Genomic DNA, 26575 nt, shown 5'->3' with positions numbered 1-26575 from the left:
GCTCTAACATGAAAGGCATCCACACGTGACTGACTTCCACTGGTGACTTCCTGCCAGGGCAACAAAAGACATCAAATGAACAAACTTGGACCTATCAAGTAATTATTTTTTTTTTTCCAGTCATATCAAAGGAACAAAAGTATAGGCCAATTTAACCCATTCTGACCGGGCACCCATTTTGGTGTTGGCATCATGTTATGCTTTAGCTATTGAAAAAAAGCAGATCTACAAGCTCATATCGCGCCACCGAGTGGCGCGATACGAGCTTGTAGGTCTGCTATTTTTGAAAAATTCGAAGAACGACTGACATTTTTAGAATCTGATCTCAGGTCAGAATGGGTTAATCAGACCAGTGTGTGTCCAGTGGAAACCTCGTATGAATCTGATCTCAGGTCAGAATGGGTTAAAGTATCCTGGCACATCCCCAGAAAGGTGAACATAATATCCCTGGCCTTTCATGCACAGTGCAGCAATAACCTTTATAGCCAAAGTAATGAACTGGTTGAGTCCGTCTCTTTAATGTGTCTTTGTATTCAGTGGGGGGCCACAGCGCTTTAATCAAAACCTATTTACCCCGAGTCAGTCATCCTCCTTATCTCCCTTTACACCCCCTCTCTTACATTCTCCCACTCTTTCTCTTTCTTTCAATTTGCCCTCTTTGCTCGGCATTCTTTTGTACAACAACAACCTTGTCAGAATCCGCACACGGCACCACTAGGCTCCTTCCAGAGTGATGGTGTTGTGAAAGTGGTTGCCGTGGAAACCCGGCACTGGCAGAATGTAGAAAATCTTTTTTTCCCCCTCCCCCCTCTCTCTCTCTCCTTTCTTCACACCCTCCTCCTCTCCCTTCATCCCCTCTCTTAAGCCAGCCCTCAGTCTGAGCCCTCCAAGACGATGCCGTTGAAATTACAACCAGTGAGAGAGCAACGATGTTCCTCCCCCAGCCTCTCTCTCTCTCTCACTCACTCCCCCCCTCTCTCTCTCTCCCCCCCTCTCTCTCTCTCACTCACTCATTCACTCTGCGTATACCTGTAATGTGTGTACATTAATTTACACGCATGCACACATTTACACACAAACTCATACTTAACTGATATTGTAGTCTACTGCTTCCATACTGCTTCTCTCTCTCTCTCTCTCTCTCTCTCTCTCTCTCTCTCTCTCTCTCTCTATCTCTCTCTATCTATCTCTTTCTCTCTCTCTCTATCTCTCTCCCTCTCTCTATATATATCTCTCCCTCTCTCTCTCTCTCTCTCTCTCTCTCTCTCTCTCTCTCTCTCTCTCTCTCTCTCTCTCTCTCTCTCTCTCTCTCTCTCTCTCTCTCTCTCTCTCTCTCTCTCTCTCTCGTATATCTCCCTATAAGACTCTTCCAGCAGCGTGTCTCAGTCAGACAGGGAGGGGACAGTCAAGCGAGGCTCTGCAGTGGAGAGCAAAGTTTCTGGTGGCTGCATAAAGTTTTCCGGCAGACCACTGAAGCTTTATTGGGGATGGGGGGGGGGGTTAACGTCACAAAGAGATGACCTGCCTGATCCGCCACCTCTGATCTGTTAGACAGACAGACAAGGGCTTTGAAGCACAGCAATCTGTGATACGAGCTGATGTAACCACGGCCCCGCAGTCTGAAAGACACCGGCTGTAGAGAGACCGTGTCATAAATATTTCACATCTCATTTAATGGCTGACAAAGTCCTGTTGTCTGTGTGCGACCCTCTGTCCGAGTGAAACGCATACTTCAGCTTCTATAGTGGAATGGTGGTATGTTCTATCTAGGCTTTTCGAACCAGGTCTAATTTGAAGTGCCGTTTAACCCTTTCCCGTTCTGACTCGTGCAGGCGGAGCAGCAAGGAGATTGTGTGCGTGACCCCGACCGGCCTGGCCACGGGAGGCACTCCGGTCATGGTGGACATCAACGCTGCTGAACTGAGGAACCCGGAGGTGAAGTTCAACTACACCGACGACCCCACCATCCTGAAGATCGAACCTGACTGGAGCATCGCCAGGTGAGGAGACTTCAGTAGCCGCCGTTGTACCGTGGGACCAGCTCCCAAAGTCACTTTATCGCTCCAATGCATCGCCGTGTCCCACATTCTGAATACTGTACGTCAACACGCAGCAGGTGTTTGATCTACGATTCTGCAAGACGCGCTCCTATAGAACATGTTCAACAGGAAGCCCCTGCTCGTTATTTATTAATCCGCGTGACTGCGGTGGCTGCTAGCCATATACAGTCGATGCATTCTCTGTACAGTAGGTGCACAACCAACTAATCTGAAATATGAAGTGTGTAGGTGGAAGACCATAAATGTATTATTTATCTGGCGTGCTCCCAGCCTCGGAGCTAAAATAAGTAAACACACCGCTTCTCTATGCCTTTTTCCAGACACGTGTTGAATTCAAAGGCACGCAATTTCTTATTCCGTTTATCGTTAACGTTTCAAGTAAGCCTTTCAAAGGAGGAGCGAAGGCAGGCAAGCCAGGTTCCCTAAAGCGGTTTTGTGCTAGTTGATGTACAGCCACGGTGGCGGTCCATCTGTAGATCTTCCCTGACTGCTTGAACTACATAGGCATCTGAAGTTTTCCCCCCTCGTGTGTGTGTGTGTGTGTGTGTGTGTGTGTGTGTGTGTGTGTGTGTGTGAGATTTATACTTAGTTACGTGCCGCTAACATGCACCGAAAGTAGCTAATGTACAAGTTCTCATTAATAATAATAATATACATATACTGTACCAAGTGTGATGCGTCCAGGTGTCCTTATTAGTGTAACTTGTTGTTTCCTGAGCAACAACAACAACCAAAAAATGGGTTCACATCGTTCTTAATGGGCTAATTTAACTCTGAGAGCATACAAATGTAACCAAATGTAGAGTAAAATGCTATGGGTAAAACCAATGGGTCCATTTGATTCCATTTATACACTCGGTTAACGCTTAACACTCAGGATTTCACGGTGTGAGCCGAGGAGACGTCTCATTTGGAGAGAGACGCGTGAAGGGCATGAAGGGGTCTCGGAAAAGAGAAAGAGGATAGTGTTAGCTTTAGCCTGCAGGGAATGATCTCGCCATAACTCCTGTTTGCTCGTTCAGCTGGGCCTCCCAGAGGAGGTGCAGGGCGCTCCGGGCTGATTGCGCTGGTGTTTACCAAGCGATTTTGCCACCACGTCCCCCTCGGTGACCCTGACACTAGAGCTGTTGTGCACGATTTGCTCGTAGGCCCAGCTGTGCATGTTTGGAGGCACACACACACACACACACACACACACACACACACACACACACACACACACACACACACACACACACACACACACACTGAAGTACTGAAGAAATTGTATGACAACATACTGTTCATAATACACTTGAAAACTGTGCTTGATTCTCTCACAGTCCCTCTCTCTCAAGTCCCTCACATTTCAGAATGTTCTATTGTGAAGGTCTTAGTTTTTCCAGAGCAGTGTCCCTGTCCGCCCACTACAACATCTGTTTGTCCACCCGCCCACACACACACACACACACACACACACACACACACACACACACACACACACACACACACACACACAGAAAACTCTCTTTTAGTAATGTCAGCTGCCTCTGTCCAGCCCCCGTGCAGACTGCTTAAATGCTCCTTTGCGACACTCTGTGAGCTAGTAATTCAGCTATTTTTGGATAACGATCATTATGACGGAATACAAATCAGGCTTCAGGGCTAATCTCACCCTGAAGACCTGGACTGACCTCCCTTACCTCGACGGCAGCTCCTTCTGCCTGCTACAAAACACGGACAACTGCCCTGAAAGGACGGATGGATGGATGGATGGAGGAGTGATGCTTTTCGGCTTGCCTCTCACTCTACATCCCCATGTCTTTCTTTCTCTCTCTCTCTCTCTCTCTCTCTCTCTCTCTCTCTCTCTCTCTCTCTCGCTCTGTACGTATCCATGTGTTTTTCCCTTGCAGGATCCCTTCATTCCACGATAGCCTTGTGTTTACGTCTCTGCTGGCCGAGATAGCAGTGCTAATGACAGTGTGCCTTTTCTTTAGTAGCTGCTAAGAGTTGCTTCAGAGGATTCTTGGGTCTTGAGGCATTATGAACAAGTGTACGGGATTTGCCCAGTGGGACGTTTTTAGTACTGAATCGACGTCCTGTTGCTTGCATTTATGTAAGCCAGCAATGGAGTTGTCAGTAGCCTACTTCTATACTGCTACTTTCGTCTACTGTCTGCTGTTGAATCAGCAGATGTTGAATTGCTGCAGCACTACATCAGCCCTCCCTCTACTGTTATTATTTGTATGCCAACTTGTTTAACTGCTGAACGCTTCACTATTATTATTATAAGTCTTTCCCAGTGGAAAAGGTACTTGTGGAAGTTGTGGTAGGAACTACCACAACGTTGAAATACTCGTCATTTCCATTGTGCAGAGTCACAGAAGTTCCACTATGCATAACATAACATGCATGATTCTGGAATCATGTATGTTAGTGGAATATAATTATTGATCATTACCCAATTAAGCCCTATTTTATACTTGGACTAGGTAGTTGCTAGTTAAGTACAAACTTAACCCATTCTGTACGGGAACCCATTTTGGTGTCGGCATCATGCTATGCTTTAGCTATTGAAAAATAGCAGATCTACAAGCTCATAGCGCGCCACCGAGTGGCGCACTACGAGCTTGTAGGTCTGCTTTTTTCGAAGAACGACTGACATTTTTAGAATCTGATCTCAGGTCAGAATGGGTTAATCAGACCAGCGTGTGTCCAGTGGAAACCTCGTATGAATCTGATCTCAGGTCAGAATGGGTTAAATTATCAGGAAAAAACGGAAATACTCAAATGTGGTAATATATATATTGTCTGTACTCTGTAGTAAGTACAGTCTGTGAGTAAATATACTTTCCACCCCTGGTCTTTAGTGACAGCGGAGACTGTCATGAAAGCAGCATGTGGGAATTCAATCCATAGCAGTGTTCCGATCGGACACTCCGCTTTACAGAGATGTGAATAGATCACAGAAAGGTTACCGAACAACGTGTCAGATCAGTGCCCTCTCTGCAATCACTGAATACATCTCATGCTAGAAAACGCCACTAATTAGGCTGCATTTGAGGAAAGACAGTACATACAGTTTACGACTGTTTTCTATTTAAAAACTCAATTCACGCCAGCATTAATTAATCCCTCGATAGCGTACCGCCAAGGTTTTATCACTTACTTTGAAGAGCCAAATATCCGTAATCCGTAATGTTACAATGACAAACTGCTATGTGTGGTCTCGTGCCCGGATGTTGTTGTTGTGTCGGTCGGTGGTGGAAAAAGGCGACCGCGAGTGTCAGCCCTCCTGCTACAGCCCGTTGAAAACCCTTGTGTTCACCAGAAACGGCCCCCTCAATGTCGTTTCTGAGATACAGAGCTGTGAATGGGCCGGGGCTTAGACTGGAAGAAGTGGATGCGTGCGCATGTTCAAAATGGTTCAAGCTTTTGAACCCTTCATTTTAAAGCTGCTTTAAGCAATAATATGTCAAATAATTTCTACCCATTGCTGGCTGTCTGAATACAAAACAAAAACAAAAGTCATTAAAATATTATTGCTTATAGCAGCTTTAAGTTAGGAGTTTACAAGGTTTCAAACATGGAAAACTAAATAATACCCTGGGTGGAGAACAGTGCCAAAATATATATTCTGAAAGTGTCAACATTTGAAACGCTGAACATGTGTTGGCGAAACACATTTTTCCAGAGATTCAAAACGATTTTCCAGTCTTCACAAAACAATCTAGACTTTGTTTTAAGTTAGAAGTAATAATGCAGGATTCTATTTCCATAGTTTTCCTCTACCTGACCACCCATGGGAGTTTAAACGAGCATGTAACATCCATCCAAAGTGGCTTAGAATTACTATCATTACCGAGAATGGGTTGTAATGAATGCACATGCAGAAGGCTGCAACAGGTGATTAACATTAAATCATCAAATGAGAGAGGACTCAATAGGTTTGCTGAATAGTTTATGCTCATGTGTGTGCATAAGCGTGCGTGTGCGTGTGCGTGTGCGTGTGTGTGTGTGTGTGTGTGTGTGTGCGCGTGTGCGTGTGTGTGTGTGTGCGTGTGTGTGTGTGTGTGTGCGTGTGTGTATATTTGATAAATGACGTGTTTTTCCTTTTCCTTTTAGTGGAGGTACTATGTTGACGATTATTGGAACTAATCTGGCAACCATCAAGGAGCCCAAAATGAGAGCCAAGTATGGGACTGCCCAATCAGTCAATGTAAGTACTTAACACTTACACCAGCTTACTAATAATCAACAACAAATAAATGTAATGGGTGAGATGGAGGAATGATGATAGACGCAGTCAGACTCCTCCTCTCTCTCCAACTCCCTTCTCCATCCCTGGAAGGTGGTGTTATATGAACAGATTTCACACACATACACACACGCGTGAGCACACACACACACGCGCACACCTGACCTGTCGAGTCGACAACCCAGCCAAGGGCCTATTTTCTATTTATGTGTTTTTGATGTTGAATTTCCTTTTAACAGTTTAACCTTTGAAATGTCAACCAGCAATAAATCGGCCCCAGCAAATCCCTTCTTCTTCACCTAGCACCATGGGGCCTGACTGACCTTTCTAAACCCCTCCTATCCTCCATTCACCTGGAAGATATCTTTGCTTTATAAACCATTCCACTATTGCTACAGTAAACACAGCAATAAATATAGTTTTGTCACCTGCCCATGATGCATTCTGTTACATTTCGTTTTGCACATGCTAGCTTAATTAACTGTGGCTATTGTAAGGTTTAACTTTGAATGCAAAGCATTAGTTTTTCATCATGCAGTTAGCATGCCATGTTAGTATCAGGGACTAGTGGCCTCACCTGTTTATCTCCATGTCATTACCGTCTCATTTGTGTCTCCAGTGAGTGAGTTTAGAGTCTTGCCCAGGGAGAATTTAGAGATGATATCAACAGCGATTACAACAACGATGCTATTAAGCCAGCTTCTTCCTCATTATGGCCTTATGGAGACATTTAATCACACAGGACACAGCGATGGCACGCCTTTGTCTTAACTCTCAGTTCCAGCAACTGTCCACAACTGCCCACATTTAACATGGCTTTGTATAGGAAGATAGGACACCGTTGATATGTCCTGTCTCTGCGACGTCAAAGACACCATTTTGGCATGCAGTGTGGATAATTAAATTAAAACACTGACCAGCAAAATAAAGATTATCATCTGTTATGGCTGGGCGATATAATCTACGATTACGATCAGTGATTATAAAAATAAAAACCTTACATTAACCATAAAACCACCATCATTAACTTGTTATCAACCTCTCCCTCTCTAGAACTGTACGGTGGTCAATAACACGGTGATGGTGTGTCTGGCGCCCTCTGTGGCCGGATCTGACAAAGCTTTCTCCGAGGCGGGCAGTGGGCCCGACGAGATGGGCTTCATCATGGACGACGTGCACTCTGTCCTGGTGGTCAACGAGACGTTCAGTTACTACCCAGACCCGGTGTTCGAACCACTGAGTCCCACGGGCATGCTGGAGCTCAAACCCAGCTCACCACTCATACTAAAGGTAAGGACTCTGTACTTTGTACTGTACTACAATCTGAATTCTGTACTCTGTATCATGTCTATCTACTTGTGTGGTTCATTATCAAGACGAGGTTTGCTCAGTAAGTTATAGGTTTAAATGTTTAATATACTGTAGGCCTCAACATGTTGTCTCACACAAAGAGCAGCAATGGCAAGCCACCAACTATAGTATAGCTGCCAAGACCTCAGTCTCATAAACAGTGATTTAAAGAAAATGCTCCTCCGCCACCTGGTGAGCATCACCTGCTGATGAAGACTCTGAATAGCATCTGAAAAAACTTCCTTCTGCCCATCCTTCCTCGTTCTCTTTGAGAGCTCTTCTTTCTTCTGCTGTCTTTCAGGTTCGTCCCATTCCTGAAAGGCTTCTTTCTGTCAATAGGATGTGGAACCTTTTGAGGAGTAAAAAAGTAGCTTCTAAATTGGGGTGGGAGGGAAAGTGATGTTTATAAAAACGGGCCAGCATGCGGATTGCGGACGCGCCACCTGCTCAGATTGCTATCCGCTCGGCTATAGGTTCTGAAGAGAGTTCACACACAGCCCTGGTTATATAAGCCTCAGATAGGCTCTTCTTTCCTACATGTTTGAATCAAAAGCATGTATAAACCACTTAAGCCCTATTCAAAGATGTTCGGAAATAGCCGTTCTACGAGCTCACAACACATTGCGATGTGTTGTTGTGTAGGTAATACCAAACACATAAAAGCTTGAAAGCTTATTTCCATTGAGGTGCGTGCGTGCGTGCGTGTGTGCGTGTGTGCGTGTGTGTGTGTGTGTGTGAGAGATGAGTGCCATGTGTCGGGGGGGTTGCAAACTGTCACCTATAATGACATGCCCAAACTACGGATGCAACCTCCCCCTCTCATGTGCACCTCTTTGTCATTTCATCTGTCCTCTTGAACTTCAAAGCCTTTTGGGAGCGAGAAAAGTACCACCATGCAATTTCATGGAGAAAATAAAGCCCCCTCTTCATTTATTTCCCCCAGCCAATCAAGACACAGCTTTAGGAATAAGGATATGTGCCTCTCCTTCAATGCATTTAAATAAAGATGCTGTAATGAAAGTCGTGCTCCGGTGAAAGAACTTCCAAAATAAGCAGCGCAGGAATGGCATCCTATTAAATAATTGCACAGAAATTAGACACGCATCACAATTTTTTCCGAGCAATTAATTCCATCCCCCTGCAAAGCCTCTTCCATTCTCTCACCCCATGAGGGGCGGGTGGAATGGAATGAGGTTGGGGGAGTGAGTTTTATTTACCCCATATAATTGGTCCCTCCTTGGCCACGGAACACAGTCAACCAGCGCTCTTTACCTGAGCCAGGCTCCAGCAAAACGCCACCAGATCAATCGATGCCTCGTGGAAAACGATTGGCTCGGTCTTCAGGTGCCAATAACCCCAAAACTCTGATGAGAGAGTAAATGGCAACGATGGGACTTGCTACAGCAGGCGCGCCTGGCACGCTCATTCTTCTCATTCTGGGTATATACTTTCAGCGAGTGCTCTGGTTTTGGCACGCAATATAAAATACTCTATCACTTGTATTAAAAGGAAGTTGACTTCAGCCCCGCAGGGACACGGTTTATATATGCAAGGCGGAACAATTGCTTTCATGCGTATAATTTTATGTGACCATTTAGTTTACAGCTCTGTGTGGCCACCTTGTCTCTGCCTGGGTAAGTGATCTTAATTGTGTGTTTGTGTGCGCTCTTTTCCTTCCAGGGCCGAAATCTGATCCCAGCAGCGGCCTCAGGTAATACTAGACTGAACTACACAGTCCTGATTGGAGAAACCCCCTGTATCCTCACTCTATCGGAGAGCCAGCTGCTGTGTGAATGGCCCAATCTCACCGGAGAACACAAAGTCACTGTGAGTTCATCTACATCTTCTGCGCCCTACTCAAAAGCAACCCATCTAGTCACTTACCATGGACTACACATGCCCATACTCACAAATATACGCACACACACAGACAGACATGCAAGCAAAACGGTAGAAAATGCTCCATACTCTTTCAGTGTTTCTGTAGCTACTGTTTTCTGTGTGTTTGTTTGCCATTCCAACAATCCACTGGATAGCTTTTCACGCCTCTGTTTTTATTCCCTGTCTCCATCAATTACACTGCAGTTGTCTTAATCCAAATGATACAATTACACACAGACACACACTTGCACACCATATCTGGCATGTTTATATCATCATAGCACCTTTTCAACAGTCTTGTCTGGCTTGTGTCCTGCTTGGGATTGCAACTCTATTGATATTCAATGGAGCCTGGTGGGTGGATGTGTTCTTTCCAAACGCAACAAACACACACCCTTTTATTCAAATGTTAGTGGAGCCAGTACTGCTATGGAGTGATATGATTGGGGGGCGGTGGGGGGGGGGGGGGGGGTGCGTGTGTGTATGTGCGTGCGTGCGAGAAAGAGAGATATTCTAGTGGTTCCTAAGAAGGCCCGAGGGCACAGATGTTGTTACTTCTGACCCAGATATGAATGGGGGATGTGTGCTGGCTTTTGGCCTGATTTGGCTCAGCTTTGCACAGCATGGCCTGCCAGGCTGCCAACATGGGTACACCACTGGATACCAAGTTGGCTCTGTGTTTTTCTATTTAGGAGGGTCGGTTTAACTTAATTCATGGAGGATTGTTGACTGCCCATCTGTATGAACCCCCAATTGTTCAGCGTCCACATTTATGGCAAACCTGGTACAAAGCATTTTTCTCCTTCACGTGAGATTAATGTATTTTGTATTTGGTCCCTGATACAAATTAGGTAATCAATTTAACTGCAGATGAAAATTAGCATCTTTGCTAAATCCGGTGCATTTACATTGCATTTGTTTGTAATGTCCCATTAGTATATGCTTTGTCCCGTCGAAATAAACAAAGTAAAAGTAAAGTAAAATATTTTCCCAGGACTACTGTTACAAAACAGGACACAAATAAAAGTTCAGAACGTTCAGGGTAGCTATTGTTCTATAAAATATTAGTCCAATATTTTCTCCTAGTGATTTATTTGCTCTCTCTCCCACCTGTTTACCAGGTTGTGTATCTTGCCCTGCATGTTGAGAATTGACCTTGCAGGTATTGCGTTCCGGGGCTTTGACTTTAAACCTCCATATGTGTGGCTTCACCTTGCAGGTCCGCGTGGGGGGCTTCGAGTACTCCCCGGGGACCCTCCAGATCTACTCGGACAGCCTGCTCACCCTGCCCGCCATCATCGGCATCGGAGGGGGCGGCGGCCTCCTCCTGCTGGTCATCATCGTGGTGCTGATAGCCTATAAGAGGAAGTCGCGGGACGCCGACCGCACCCTGAAACGCCTGCAGCTGCAGATGGACAATCTGGAGTCCCGGGTGGCCCTGGAGTGCAAGGAAGGTGTGTTGTTTTGGAGAATGTTTATGCGGACGGTTTGCCGTGGGTGGCTTCGGAGTGACACCGCTCAAGTTTCTTTAGTACTTTTGTGCCAAATGATTTCAAACGATGCCCCACTTTGCTGTAGCTATTTAACCGCATGATGCCTAGCATTACTATCCTGGGAATGTCACAATAAGCATCTGTCAAGAATAGAAAATAGAAGAATTTCCTTTCAAGATGTTCTTTATTTTTAAGTCTACTGCATATGACAGTAAAAAAAAATACGTGTTTTCTGGTTCATCATGACATTGTAGCAGCATCAACAACAACAATAATCATAATAATAATAGTAAATTGAATTTACTGCACAAGCAAAACAGGAATAATCAGTAGTACACAACAGTAGAACTAGCACAGCTGAATGTTCTTTGGTGGAAAAAGAACATTATTAAGCAAAAATAGAAGACACACACACACACACACACACACACACACACACACACACACACACACACACACACACACGTGCATTTGATGGATGTGTGTGTATGCACGTGCAATACACAAAATGCATGCATGCATGTGAGCACACTGCCTAAGTTGGTGTGTTTCCAGAGGAGCACTTTGATCTAAAGCATTCACCAGATGTTGACTCTCTACCCCAGGAGAGTGCAGGCGGCTGGCCTTTCTACCGTTCACACTGAGAGAGAGAGAGAGAGAGAGAGAGAGAGAGAGAGAGAGAGAGAGAGAAGGGGGGGAATAATCCGAGGGAAATCTTTAGAAAGATGGGATGGGAGGGTAAGGAAGCAAGGGTTCATGAGGAAGAGTTGGGTTTATCATGTTGGTAAAGAACAGAACCAAAAAGAGGAGAGAGAGAGAGAGAGAGAGTTGGAGAGACACTACTACATTTATTACCATATATTCATTTGGCTTTAGATCCACCGGGAATCTATTGATGCTGTTGCTTGTTTGTCTGGCAAGAGAGCGGGGGAAACAGATGGGGAGAGAGAGAGAGAGAGAGACACACACACACACACACACACACACAGACAGAGAGAGTTAATGGAGGGGGTTATGTGTGACAGACAGGATGCTGTGCAGTGAGAGTACAATTCCATTTTAAGATTCCAAACTTGTTGCATGGCTTTAGTTTTGCTCGTGTACACAGAACATCACTTTAGTTGTGTGTGTGCGCGCACGTCGCACACACACACATGCATGCACACGCACAGCATGATTGGCTGGGCAGTTTTGTCCTGAGTCCAGGTGCCCTGACCCCGTCTGTCCGCTGCTGTCACCACTGTCTGGAAGACGAACAACACGATGGATGGAGGCAGGAACAGAGGAAGGGAGAGAGACACAGAGAGAGAGAGAGAGAGAGAGAGAGAGAAACAAGTTTGTAGAAGAGAGAGAGAGAGAGAGAGAGAGAACAAAGGGATGAAATATAGCTGTGTGTGTGTGTGTGTGTGTGTGTGTGTGTGTGTGTGTGTGTGTGTGTGTGTGTGTGTGTGTGTGTGTGTGTGTGTGTGTGTGTGTGTGTGTGTGTGTGTGTGTGTGTGTGTGTGTGTGTGTGTGTGTGTGTAAAAGATGGATTGGTCATTAGCAGACAGAGCATAAGAAGCAGCTAACAGAGGGAACGGGGCACACTGGAAATGAAAGACGGAGAAAAGGACGGATTGGAAGATAGACAGAGACCAAAAACAAGAGTGGGTGGATGGTTGAGGGCACGCTCCAGTTAACCAACAGTGTTTGAAGAAAGATGTCGGGTTCATGACCCGACAAATAGTTTAGACAAACAAATTGGAGGGTGCTGGTTGTTTCATGCCCTTCACCCTCTCTGCCCTCAGTTTCTGGTCTAAATAAAGCAAAAACTGACAAGAGTATATAGAGTGCATGTAATGCAAAACATCAGTAAAATAAGTAAACAATAAATATAGGATAAAGGCATTTCTTTCCCTGTCAAATGTCATTAAACAACAAGTGTCAAAGAGAAACATCCTAAAACAACTAAATTAAAGTAACAAATATGAAAATATAATACGGAGGAGAGATGTATGAAGAAACAAGGGAACGAGGGAGAGGTGGATAAAAGCAGCTGATGTCAGTAGCACACACAAACCCCCGACTGCGCTGCTGCTGCCGGTGAACAGAGCATCAGCAGCTTCCGGTGAAAACAAGCCCAAACAGCGTTTTGGATTATAAACAGCGGGACTCTGTACAGTAGTCGTGAACGTACCTAGCCTGCCACGATTATGAACAGGTTATGAACAGCCACAGCTCAGCGCAGTCGGGAAGGCACGTGTGTGCTAGCAGCGAGCCCCGGGCTCCGCCAAACTTTGGTCAACTCAACTGTCATTGCATCTCTGTGTGTATTTATAATTTTATCTTACTGACTGGACGGGTGGGCGGCCGTGTGTCCCAAATGCCTCTGGGCCCCCAACGCAATTGCGGTGTCTGCGTCGTGCTAGTATAGTTACGCCCCTGGATAAGAGCAGAGAGGCGAGAGGGAAGACGGATTAGAGAAGATGCAGAAAGAGCACAGTGAAGGGAGAGATAGATGGCAGAAGAGTAGGGTGACCTCTGAGGTGTCACTTTGAGCGAGGGAGGAGAGGAGGAAAGAAAGAGACAGGGAGTGACATCAACCATCTGTTAGTCTGGGTTCTGGTCTATTCATTTGTCGGGGTCAGTGTGTGTGCTGGTGCCTTCTGCGTGACGCCACACACGCCCACAAAGGCGTATTAATATATCGCTGTTGTCGGGCAGAAACCTCGTATTTCCATATTTCGAATTTGTATGTTTTTTTTTCTTCATAAATGGATGCCCTGCTTCGTCATACTACAGTGTCAAAAATAGCAGATCTACAAGCTCAAAAGTCAAAACGCGTTGCAATGAGACTTCTTTAGAGCTTGGAGATCTGCTGTTGTTGCTATTTCTTTAATTTGAATTCTGAAAGGTAACATTTTAGGTTGGACATAATTAAGGTTTCTACCTGACGGCAACGATATTTGAAGCATACAACAAAGTACATATTTAATTTAAATGAGTTGCTTGGCAAAAAATAGCAGAGTTACGAAATACAATGCAAGGTCGCATCGCATTGTGACGTGTTGTGAGATTGTAGATAAGATCAGCTATTGTTGGTGCGCAATAATTTATAAATTAAGCACACAGGTGCACACACACACACACACACACACACAGGTGAATCATCTGGGCGCTAGGCTAGAATATGTGTTCAGCTAGGCATGCATTCTCATACGTACATGTGTCCCTGAGTGCACACAAGGTGATAGATGGCTTTGTGTGTGTGTACTCGCATCCTCATGTGTGTGTGTACTCGCATCCTCATGTGTGTGACTCCACTGCCAACTCCCCTCAAGCCCTCATGAGTGCAACCAGAGTGTGCCTGACTGTTCTTTTCTCCTTTCTTCTACCTTCCATTTCTCTCTCTCTCTCACTCTCTTCGTGTCATCTCCACCTCTCCATATTTTCCTTCTGGCTGATTTTTTGGGGGTTTTTTTGTTTACTGTATTTGTATTTTGCACAACTACAATTTGAATCGCCTTGTTGAAATGTGCTTTACAGACAAACTTTACAATGAATATTTTATTCTGTAGCCCCACTGAAAATGTTAAAATTATCTATAGAGCACACCTCTCTGGTTCATATTGTGTGTGTGTGGATGTGCGTGCGTGGCTGCGTGCACGTATATATGCTGTCTGGAAGAACTACAAAACTTCATTTTTTTTAGGAAATGAAAAAACATCCAACTCAAGTGGAGTCAACCAACACGATGTATAGGGTGTTCAATTGCACCTATTTATAAATAAAATAAAAAGATGGCTAAACTGGTGGAGTTTGCTGGTTTAGCAGATAGTTTGAGGATACTTTCCTTTGGTTCAATATTCAGCCCCTCAAAAAAGGGTGTTTAATTGCATTGATTTATGAAAGAAATAAATATTTAATCTGAAACCTCAAAAATGGATTTAGGTGGTTTCTTTCCGGACAGCAATGATATAATTGATACGCCCACATTGTCCACAAGAGGGACAACAGGATATCACACCGTATAATAACTAATCCATGCCCAGGCGTTGACATAACCGTCTGGGCACCCGACTGGTAATCCAGTCGCAGTGTGCCGCGGGTTCGACTCCCGAGCCCGACACGGCCTTTACTGCATGTCTTCCCCCATCTCTCTCCCGTTTCCTGTCAGCCTACTGTCTGTCCCTTCAAAAAAAAAACAATAAAAGGCGAAAGCCGCAAAGAAATATCTTAAAAAAATAAAAATAACTAATCCATAACCTTATGGTCGTCCTCCTGTAGCCTTTGCAGAGCTGCAGACGGACATCCATGAGCTGACCCAGGAGCTGGACGGAGCGGGCATCCCCTTCCTGGACTACAGAACCTACGCCATGAGAGTCCTGTTCCCGGGGATAGAAGACCACCCTGTGCTGAAGGAGATGGAGGTACGGGTCAGTAGACCGCACCCCACCCTCATGGACGTGCACATACACACACACACACGCATGCATGCACGCCCGCTCAATCACTCACTTAAGCCATTCTGACCTGAGATCAGATTGTAAAAATGTCTTCTATACATCCTGACAGTTTTCTGAAAAAGCTATGTATCTATGTCAGTCGTTCTTCCATTTTTCTAAAAATAACAGACCTACAAGCTCGTAGCGCGCCACTCGGTGGCGCGCTATGAGCTTGTAGATCTGCTATTTTTCAATAGCTAAAGCATAACATAATGCTAACACCAAAAGGGGTTCCCGCCCAAAATGGGTTAAGCAGGTACACACTCTCTCTATCACACACACACAAACACACTATCCACAATCATACAGGGACAAAACACTCACAAGATGAATGGGTGATGAATTGTGTGTGGATACAGTTTTTCTAAGGATTGGTTGTGTTGAACACTTTGATGAAAAACAGTTAGCAGAAATTGTACACAGCGCCTGCCTGGCTGCCTGCTATGAAGTGAGAATGTGTTGATGAAAATATCACTAGCATATATTGTTGCGTGTGATTGGAGGGGAACGGCTTTCACTCGACGGAAAAACAACGTTACGACTAGAATCTTCAATCTTTCGAGCTCTCTGTAGCTACACTTCAAACAAATGGCGTTTCCTTTTGTAGGTCTGTTCTTTAGCTGCTTGAAGGTGAAGTCAATAACATCACATTCATCACCTGTGAATGAAGATGAGGTGCGAATTTGGCGCGAGAAGGGAGCTTGCATCAGGAAGGTTTTGTTTAGAGGAGTGACATATATATATATATATATATATATATATATATATATATATTACAAGCTCACAATGTGTCGCACTGCGATGCGTTGTGAGCTTGTAGATCGGCTATGTTCTGTGAAATACACCGGCCCACACAACCATTATAAATCTAGTATAAACCGGGTAGGTGCAGAGACTGAGACATATCTACTAGTATTATCAGCAGCATTCCAGTGGGCTAGCCTAGCGCGACATTGGATTTTCATTTGTATGAGCCCGTGCAATCACAGCTACAGTAGCGTGCTAGCAGGTAGATCAATTTCTTATTACAGCATGAAGCTCACATCCCCACTTCATACCACCCTCTCTTTCTCTCTCTCTCCGAGAGGGTGATTTCTGTTTGGAATGGGGAGGTAAAGAGGAAAAGGTGGAAAAAAACGGAAATAGGAAAAGATTGATGGAGGACGGAAAGACGGGGCAAAGCGGGCGAGAAGGATGGAGAGAAATATGGAAATTTAGAACCGAGGAAACCAAGTGAGATAGACACGTGAGAGCGGAGAACATTGTGAGCCCTGTGGTGTGAAGGAGGATTGGAAGTGACTCTCCTTTCTCTTCACATATACAGTACAAAGCACAAACTTCACAACATTAATGAAGTGTGAGGCTTTGTAATGAATCCCATTTCCTCACACCTTCCCATGAATCCATTTCTCCACTATAACACATTATTTTTCTCCATTCCCCTCTCGCTCTCCCCTCTCCTTCATCCATTTTCTTCTTTCTCTTCCTGTCAACCTCTTCCCCCGTCTCTCCGCTTTCCCTCCACTCCTTCACATCCAGGTCCAGGCCAACGTGGAGAAGGCCCTGACGCTCTTTGGCCAGATGCTGACCAAGAAGCACTTCCTGCTGACCTTCATCCGCACGCTGGAGGCCCAGCGCTCCTTCTCCATGAGGGACCGCGGCAACGTGGCGTCGCTCATCATGACCGCCCTGCAGGGGGAGATGGAGTACGCCACGGGGGTCCTGAAGCAGCTCCTGTCCGACCTCATCGACAAGAACCTGGAGAGCAAGAACCACCCCAAGCTCCTACTCAGGAGGTATGGAATACTGCTTGTTTGTTTGTTTGTTTGTTTTTTCATCATTATTAGTTGTAGTATTGTTGCAACAGGATGTTGACAATGGTCAAAGTAGCAACGGGACATATAATGTTGAAACGATCTACAGTATACAGTTCTCCCTGAAATGCCCTCCCTCACCTTAAAAAAAAAAGAAAATATAATTATAATAATGATGATACTATCAAACATTTTAGGTGTTTGAGGTGGCATTCTGTGGCCCCTTCCCACAAAATGTCCCCAATCTGCCCCGCCTGTCTTTGTCATTTGAAACAATGAGTCGTGTCATGGGCTGGAGAAAAAAAAACGTGATTGTCTCTTTGTGCCAAAAGAAGAGGCCGTAACAGCAGGGGGGATAACAGTGAGAATGGAGGGAGTGGACACGGGCCCATGAGGACATCTGGTGGGGTTTTATTCTAATACAAGCCAAGCTATGGAACAGGTTTAGAGCTTCTCTCTCCCTCCGTCTCTGTCAACCCTGTCCCTGTCAGAGAGGATTACACCCTTGAGTACACACACACACACACACACACACACACACACACACACACACACACACACAGGATGAGGAAGGTTGGATGGCAAAAAGGAGGGGTTTGAAATCTCCTGGATTTGCGGGTGGAGGGGTTGAAGGATAGAGGAATAAGACATAAAAGGATGGGTGGGGGGTCAGACGGAAGGAGGGGGTGGGATGCGGTGAAGGGCATGCACTGTCTTTCCCCTTGAAGAGTGGCTGTGATACAAAGGAATAGAAATAAATGGTAAGAGCAATGGTTGAAGTGGGGTCCGGGGACCCCTAGGGGTCCTTGAGGGGGTTCCAGGCTGTCCCCAGCAAAAGAGAGTTAAAGTACCGTACATCCAATCTACAAGCCTGCAATGCAATGCGATATGGGCTTATAGATCTGCTTTCGAATAAATCGTGTTCATAAATAAATAAAAAATACTTTTTGACCACAGACAACTTGTATGGGCCTGGGTTCCTTCCATGGCACGTATCTTTTCAGGTGTGGGTCAGCGGCCAATTAAATATGAAAATGACAGTACTGCACATTAAAGTCCTTAGTGGTCATTTTACTATTTGTAAGTCTTAGACTCCATTTGGTTACATGTGTACAGTCTCAGAACTCAGAAAAAGTGAAATGAACACTGAAGGTTTTACAGTGTAATACTGTCCTGAGGGCAGACGGACACGAGGGCACAATACTGTAAGTCCAAGGTGAGACAGTGGAAGTGTGCGCTCTGCCACCAGAAGTGTGCGCTCTGCCACCAGAAGTGTGCGCTCTGCCACCAGAAGTGTGCGCTCTGCCACCAGAAGTGTGCGCTCTGCCACCAGAAGTGTGCGCTCTGCCACCAGAAGTGTGCGCTCTGCCACCAGAAGTGTGCGCTCTGCCACCAGAAGTGTGCACTCTGCCACCAGAAGTGTGCACTCTGCCACCAGAAGTGTGCGCTCTGCCACCAGAAGTGTGCGCTCTGCCACCAGAAGTGTGCGCTCTGCCACCAGAAGTGTGCGCTCTGCCACCGGCCACCAGAAGTGTGCGCTCTGCCACCGGCCACCAGAAGTGTGCGCTCTGCCACCGGCCACCAGAAGTGTGCGCTCTGCCACCGGCCACCAGGAGTGTGCGCTCTGCCACCGGCCACCAGGAGTGTGCGCTCTGCCACCGGCCACCAGGAGTGTGCGCTCTGCCACCGGCCACCAGAAGTGTGCGCTCTGCCACCGGCCACCAGGAGTGTGCGCTCTGCCACCGGCCACCAGAAGTGTGCGCAAAGCCAAGGCGGCGATAAGAGAAAGATGGTCTGTCTCAAAATAATTTGGAATTGGACATTAAATGATAAAAAGAAAAGTGTGTTTTTTACTCCATCCCCCTCCTCCTTGGAGAGATATTTAATTAAAAATCTAATCAAATAAATGACTCTCAGCCAGCACGTCTCTCTCTCGGTGAATCCTCTTCCAATCCCCTCTTGGGGGCATACGGTCACAACACGCTGTCCCTGCGTAGCCTCAGGGGTGGCTGTTAATAAAGCCAGACAATTATTTAATACTTTTAATAATATTTTCGCGCTATTTGGGGTGTTTTAAGGCATAAGACCTTGCCTGGACTGGGATAGGGGCTTAGCCCCAGAGCCAAGTGAGGGGCGAGAAAAACGTTGGGGTGTTTTTTCTTTTGTGGTTCCTGTTTCAGAGTTAATTACAAAAATGTATATAAACTCTCTCAGGTTCTAATAAGCAGCTTGTTGGTGTCAATGTTCAGATTCGTGATGCTGTAGCCATGAATCTCCAATGGCATACCGGTATATAACATAAAACAAAACAGTATAAAATAGGTTCTCACAAAACTCTCTGTAAATCTGCTCACCAGTCAACCGCAACTCTTCTCCTGGCCTCCTCAGTCCTCACACAGTTCTCTCCTCTCACCAGTGTGTTATTATCACGGCCTGAAGTCCCTTAAGAAGCATCATTTAATCCCCATACGGATATTCAGGTGTAACGGGTGTATTAATAAAACACAGGACAGGAGTTTGGCTACAGCTAAGAACAAATGTCAAGTCAAGAGCCGAACTAAAACAAATAAGATTAAGAATATAACACGGTTAACACAGGATCACACAGCCATGAAAATTGGTGTGCAGTGTGCACTGCAAATTGTACCGTGGTTTGATAAAATCAACATACTCACAATTTTACTTAACTGTGTGAGAGAAAGAAAATAACCAATCTACAAGACTGTTGTGAGCTGGTAGATCATCTATTTTTGCTTAATGCTTGCCCGAGATTAGTGACTCTGGGGTTGAAGTGGTTTAAGGACAAATGTGTATTTCTGGTTCTTAGAATAAAAGTGGTGCGTTCATCGAGTTGGGTTTGTTTGGTACCGCATGGCTTGTGATTGGAAGCATTCTTCAAAGCTCACTATGTGCTGCCGTTGGAACTTAATTGTATCCATTAACAACTTCATTTTCCTCTGGCACTGTGGAGAAGTCATTTACTACAGTGATTCCCAACCTGTAGGCCATCAGGATATTGCAAGTGTCCCCCCAAATAATTGGCGATTGATTATATAACATTAATATAAAATAAATGCCATCGTGAATCGTTAAAAAAAGTCTTCATTGATACTGATAAATATGTTGCTGTATGCTGTAAACTATGTTGTAAACTATGTTGTTCAATTGATCCAAGCCGCAGCACAATCGATTGATTGGTTGAGCATTAAAATAATTCAAAGGCTTGGCTCTGAGACGGTAGCTGAAAGAGAACTAGGAAACCACGAGGCAAATGAAAGTTATTTCCAGAATGACAGATGATGACTGAGTGTTTAACATTATGTGGATGCTGTTCACCTTGTAGGCTGACTATGGCTCTGTCTGTAATAACACAGTTGAGTTTGTTCGCTGCAATCTGTAATTCAAGTGCTGACATCAGTTGACAATCATAATGTATGATACAGTTGCTGTGCCCAAGGCTTGTGGTGTGCACTGCTCGGCAATGTATAAAATTGACACACCACAGATAACAGCTACTCATTTACACATTTGCAAAATATATGCCCAAACGCCCATCCTTATTCCCTGCTAACCTCACGCCACCAGGCTTCCCTCTGCACCAGTATAGAAAGCCTGGTTTCTGTTTACTGCTCAGTGCTCAGCTGAGCTCCCTGTATATCCTGTAATTTATATCCCTTATCCACTCTAGACTGGATCTGCAAAATGCAAAGCGAATTGACCCCAGGCTTATCGCCTGCTACCAAGTTGCACCATACTCAAGCGTGTTCTGTCCAGGTGTATTTTGCCATTTCTGTCCTCTACTCTAATCCATAATATACAGAATACTGTATTGAGTATTCCACTGACGCAAAAAAGCCCCCAACATCCACACAACTCTCAACAAGCAGTGTCGTTAATACTACCAGCCCTTCACCTGCTAGCTCCAAACTGCAGCCACTGGCCTACTTTACTTCCCTTCTCATTTCCTCTTTATTCATTTTGTGCAACTTTATTCTTCGCCACATGGAAAGTTATATATTTCTCTGCGAAATGGACAATAAATAAATAAATCCTTTGCTGCACACATACATTAACCTGCCACCGCCATTACTAGCCCATGGCATGGCCAGACTATCTGGAATTCTGGTGTGGAAGATTCATTTCCAATATTTCCGTTACAAACATATTCAAATGGCGCCGCAAAAAATGTCCCACTTTGAATCGTGGACTCTGATTGGTCACACACAACTCTGGAGTGAGAAAAATGTAATTCAAGCCAAGGGATGCTAGACCAATCTGCCCAGAGCTATTCTTTTTTTTGCTGTGGCAGATTCGTCTGGTTTACAGGCTACACCAGACCACACCACAGTGTGCTTGTGGAAAATAATAAGTAATGAAACATAACCCAGTTACCACAACCCACTAACCCACCTTAGGAGTATTGCATTCCACGTTCACACAGGTGTGAACGTGGTGATGGTGAGAGGAAAATTATTTTCAAAATAGGAGCTCGGTGTATGCTAGATATATGATTCCCGACGCAGCTGGGTTGTTCAGTATATTTATTATTAGGAGCCATGTGTGGGTGCACTGCCACGTCCATTATGTTGTGGAGGGGTGACCAATGACCATGTTGTGTCTTGTCTTGTCTTGTCTTGTCTTGTCTTGTCGTACGTTTGTCTTGTTTTTGTTTCAAAACTTGATTCAGGTCATGTGGTTTGTAACTATCAGTGTCACTTCCCTGTTAGCATAGGACTATACAATTAATTTTTCTTTTATGCTACCACAATATTTTGCATATAGTGGTCACGACATTTATATACAATCTCTTTGGTATGTTCCGTATGGGGGGTGTGTGTGTGTGTGTGTGTGTGTGTGTGTGTGCGTGCGTGCCACTATGTTAAAACTATATGGTCCTGAAATGAACTTTTGTTCCCCATCCTATGCGTGCTTTCCTCAACACACCCCTGGCACCAGCTTCCTTTTAGCTGTTTAACAAATTAGACCCAATAAGTCTGTTAATTACAATGCCTTATAATTGCACTGTTTTCTTTCTGCAGGCTTGTGTGTGTGTGCTGTGCGTGCATGTCCACACACGGAGGGGTCCCCTCATTACTCTGCAGGTTCGCAATTAACCAGAGAAGTTAGCAAATTATACTAATTGCTGTATTTTTAATGAAGATGGGTGGGTTTACTTTTGAGAAGGGGGGGGCAGATGAAACAATGAGAGAAATGGAGAGCATTTGTTATGCCAAGGTAATTTGTTTGAGTGTGAGGGAGGGGGGAGGGGGGGAAAGGCTTGCAGTGTCTGATAATTCCATGTTTCCCTTTGATGTGTGAACGTGTATTAACCCCACAACCACCACCACCATGATGAAAGTGTTGGTTTTTGTGGCCACAGATCTTAGCCAGAGGCCTTGTTTAGGTTTGCTTGTTGCAACAGAGGGAAGTGGTTTGGGGAAAAGTCCAAAGCCTCTTGTCTTGCGGTTCATGTGCTGATGTGTTTGAGTTGAGAAAACGACAAATCTCTTTCCTTTCACATGCTTATAATGTATTTCCTTTTTTCCCCTTCACTCTTTCACCCGACCCCATTTCTCTCCCACACCCTCTCTTATATCTTTCCTACTCCATTCATCCCTCTCCCCCCAGGACGGAGTCGGTAGCGGAGAAGATGCTCACCAACTGGTTCACCTTCCTTCTTAACAAGTTCCTCAAGGTAAAATGGACGCACGCACGCACGCACAGCTGCAATGTTAGATAAGGCAGTGGTATCAGACTACCTGTCTGATACCTGTACCAGAATAACTGTGCCTTTCATGTAGTGAGTTGCTGTGTGTGTGTTGTGAGCTCTGCTGTGTTCTGATCACCGTAGCCTGTCACATTAACCTGTATCTGTCGATGGATATACTTCTGGGTTATATGTGTGTATGTGGAGAGGGTGTGTGTGTGTGTGTGTCTGTCTTTTTCTCTCTGTTTCTATCTCTCTGCTGAAATGTATTCAGAAACTTTGCTAAATCCATGTGTTGCGGCTAATCAGTTAGAGCAGCTAGTGACACCACGGCTCGCCCCTGTGAAACCATAGCCTAAACAGGCATTCTGTTGGACAGCTAGTCAACAAGCCAGGCCCCCTCTAGCGGTCTAGTGTGTTTGTATTTCGTGTGTTTGTTGGCTCTAGGAGTGAGGCTGGCCAATCAGCCTCACTCCTAGAGCTGGGCTCACAGGCAGCAGACTTAAGTTACCATGGGAGCTGACTCTGGAAACCGTGTGCGTGTTGTGCACGTACTTTCGTACGTAAGTGTCCTTCCTTCTGTCTATTAAATAGCTGTCGGTCTAATTACTTCAGATGAGACAGGATAATTAACTTGGATGTAAAGACAAGGGCATCAAAGGATGGAGAGGGAAAGAGTGGCAGAGAGCTGAAAGTAGAGAAGTATATGAATAGAGTGTGATAGACGTCAAGTCTGTGTTTGTGAAAGGACTCAATGTTCATGCTCTGCTTAATATTCATACCCCCTACTTAAGAGAGACATTTAGAAAGTTATATTATAGCTTTCAGGTACATTAATTGTGACTCACTCTGCTGCACTCATTCCACAGAAATCTGCTCTGAGTAAATGTAAAAGAGCGAGAGAGAGAGAATAATAACAACCCTGCATTAGATTAGTTCGGTTTAAAGAACCAGTCAAGTGTAATTAGCTCAAGTTTATGGCTAATAACTTTTATTTTTATTTTTTTCATCAGATCAATGATTTTTTCATTGGCAGTTTCCAATGATCTCCAGTCAACACATCATGACTGCATGTGGCCTCGTTGGCTCTGCTGCTCTAACAGCTGTTTACATCTATCAGCCTGGCTGGTGTGCAGTATTTTAATTGACGCCCTCTTGAAAACATCAGCAGGATTTCATTCTGTTGAACCAACCGGGGGAGCTGAGTTCACCATGGCTGTGGTCTGGATGTGTTGGGTCTTTCTAGGGCTGGGCTTGACTTCAAATCAATATGATTTTAAACTGTTGCCTCCATTCTTTTTTTATTAAGTGGGGGAAAAAAGCAGATCTACTGTATAGTCGTGAGCTCGTAGAGAAGACCGACTATTCTCGTACGCCACAATTATACAGTTTAGTATTATACCAAAAAAAAGCTAAACATCACGATGATGCCTCATTATTGTTAATGCTGAGACAAGGCACATGTGAAAACATGAGGGTGAAAACCTTGTATGTCCAAAACCCTTTTTTTACTACCGTATATATTTTAAAGTATAGCAAAAAAATATCAAATCTACTAAGCTTGTAGATCTGCCATTGTTATAAGTACACGTGTGTGATGTGTGTATGATGAATGAAGTACTGGAGGGCATTCATTTGTGAAATCAAAAGTTTAAAATTTAAAAAAATTTAAAATATGGAACTAGGAGGTTTCTGCCTGACATCAGCGATATGGAGCGTCCAATAGAGAGAAGGTGTGTGTGTGTGTGTGTGTGTGTGTGTGTGTGTGTGTGTGGGCAGTGCTTAGTTGGCAGGGGGGGGGGGGGGGGGGGCTGGTTGACATGTCTCTCACACCAAAGTGCTTCTCCAAGCGCTTTTCACTCCTTAGTCGTTAACCTTCTATTAACTCCTCCATCAATTGCCACTCACTCACATTCTCACTCTTTTCTCTCTCTCTCTCTCTCCCTCTCTCTCCCTCTCACTCATTCACTCGCACACACGCACGCACGCACACACATACATGCACACACACACACACACACACGTGTGCGCCTACACAATCACACACCTTATTAAATGGTATTTTCCCCAGAAGAATAGGTGTGTGTGTGTGTGTGTGTGTGTGTGTGTGTGTGTGTGTGTGTCAATGGCAAACGCAGGCCATAACCTTGTCATTTACTACTCTGCCTATGGGGGAGGCTGCAACAAACAACATGGATATAATAGAAATAGGTGGTCAGCAATGCTGTGTTGGCTGTATTTCATCAGGTTTCTGTTGTGGATGGAAAATCACAACGCATGCAGCTGCTGCACGCTGCATTTTGAAGCACTGGATTGTATTGGAATGCATTCTCATGTTATTCTGACACTCTTCATTTGTTTTCTGTTTGATTTCTTTCTTTCTTTCTTTTCTTCCTTCCTTCCCTCCCTCCCTCCCTCCCTCCCTCCCTCCCTCCCTCCCTCCCTCCCTCCCTCCTCCCCCCTGGCATTAGGAGTGTGCTGGGGAGCCTCTGTTCATGCTGTACTGTGCCATGAAGCAGCAGATGGAGAAGGGGCCGATAGATGCCATCACAGGAGAGGCCCGCTACTCGCTCAGCGAAGACAAACTCATCCGACAGCAGATTGACTACAAGACACTGGTGAGTAAACAGTGTAGTCGGGGTGTGTGTGTGTGTGTGTGTGTGTGTGTGTGTGTACAGAGGGACACGCTGGGTCTGGACAGGAGTCTAGCTGTGCCTTTTTGATGGATACCATGGCACCGGTGGCATATGTGTTGGCCTATACATTCTGTGTGCTTCGTCTGTGATCCTCTCTCCTGCTCTGCTCGTGTCTTATTTAACTTAACCCTAATCATTTACAGTAAACTCCAAATGATTCTAACAGGCGACTTAATTCCTGTGAATTTTGAATCGGAAACGCACTGTATCGTCCCGAATATACGACCCCCGTTTTTCAAGACTTATTTGTGGAAAAATAACATTGAATGTCATAGTCTAGTCCCCGATAGTTATAATACAACCCCCGTTTTTTTTAGGATATTTCCACTGGAGAAAAATAAACCTATAGTCTTATATTCAGGGCCAATGCAATGGGGAATATGGATGGATGATTTTTGTTTCATTTTTTATTTTTAGAATCGGAACTTTAGGCAATTAGCTATTCGTTTTATTTGTGTAAGCACACGGATGGGTATAACCCATTCTGACCGGGAACCCATTTTGGTGTTGGCATCATGTTATGCTTTAGCTATTGAAAAATAGCAGATCTACAAGCTCATAGCGCGCCACCGAGTGGCGCGCTACGAGCTTGTAGGTCTGCTATTTTTGAAAAATCGAAGAACGACTGACATTTTTAAAATCTGATCTCGGGTCAGAATGGGTTCATCAGACCAGTGTGTGTCCAGTGGAAACCTCGTATGAATCTGATCTCAGGTCAGAATGGGATAATGGTTGTCAGTGGTCCCTGTGCTGTCAGGACCTTTACAGTACATCATAAACGCCACATTGAATTCCAGTACAATACACGAAACCACAATGATCCATATTGCAGCACCACTTCTTCAGCCGTTGT

At 44.9% G+C, this 26575-nt stretch overlaps 1 protein-coding gene across 4 annotated transcripts in view; it reads left to right on the top strand.

Moving 5' to 3' along the window:
• Positions 1–26575, top strand: part of plxna1b (plexin A1b) — a 228104-nt gene that overhangs the window by 191728 nt on the left and 9801 nt on the right. For 3 of the 4 annotated variants that reach the window (XR_013965144.1, XM_080780035.1, XM_080780036.1), the window contains exons 16-24: positions 1833–2000; positions 6165–6258; positions 7351–7587; positions 9328–9474; positions 10748–10982; positions 15288–15436; positions 17045–17301; positions 22948–23014; positions 25498–25644. Coding sequence is in view for 3 of the 4 variants with exons in the window: in XM_080780035.1 (XP_080636161.1) it covers positions 1833–2000; positions 6165–6258; positions 7351–7587; positions 9328–9474; positions 10748–10982; positions 15288–15436; positions 17045–17301; positions 22948–23014; positions 25498–25644 (1501 nt within the window). In the remaining variant the exon portion in view is untranslated. The remainder of the gene's footprint in view (positions 1–1832; positions 2001–6164; positions 6259–7350; positions 7588–9327; positions 9475–10747; positions 10983–15287; positions 15437–17044; positions 17302–22947; positions 23015–25497; positions 25645–26575) is intronic. The other variant, XM_080780037.1, reaches the window with a different exon arrangement.

Source organism: Protomyctophum bolini (genome assembly GCF_963924005.1).
Source record: "Protomyctophum bolini genome assembly, chromosome: 2".
NCBI classification, from domain to species: Eukaryota; Metazoa; Chordata; class Actinopteri; order Myctophiformes; family Myctophidae; genus Protomyctophum; species Protomyctophum bolini.
This window is presented reverse-complemented; position numbering and strand designations above follow the sequence as displayed.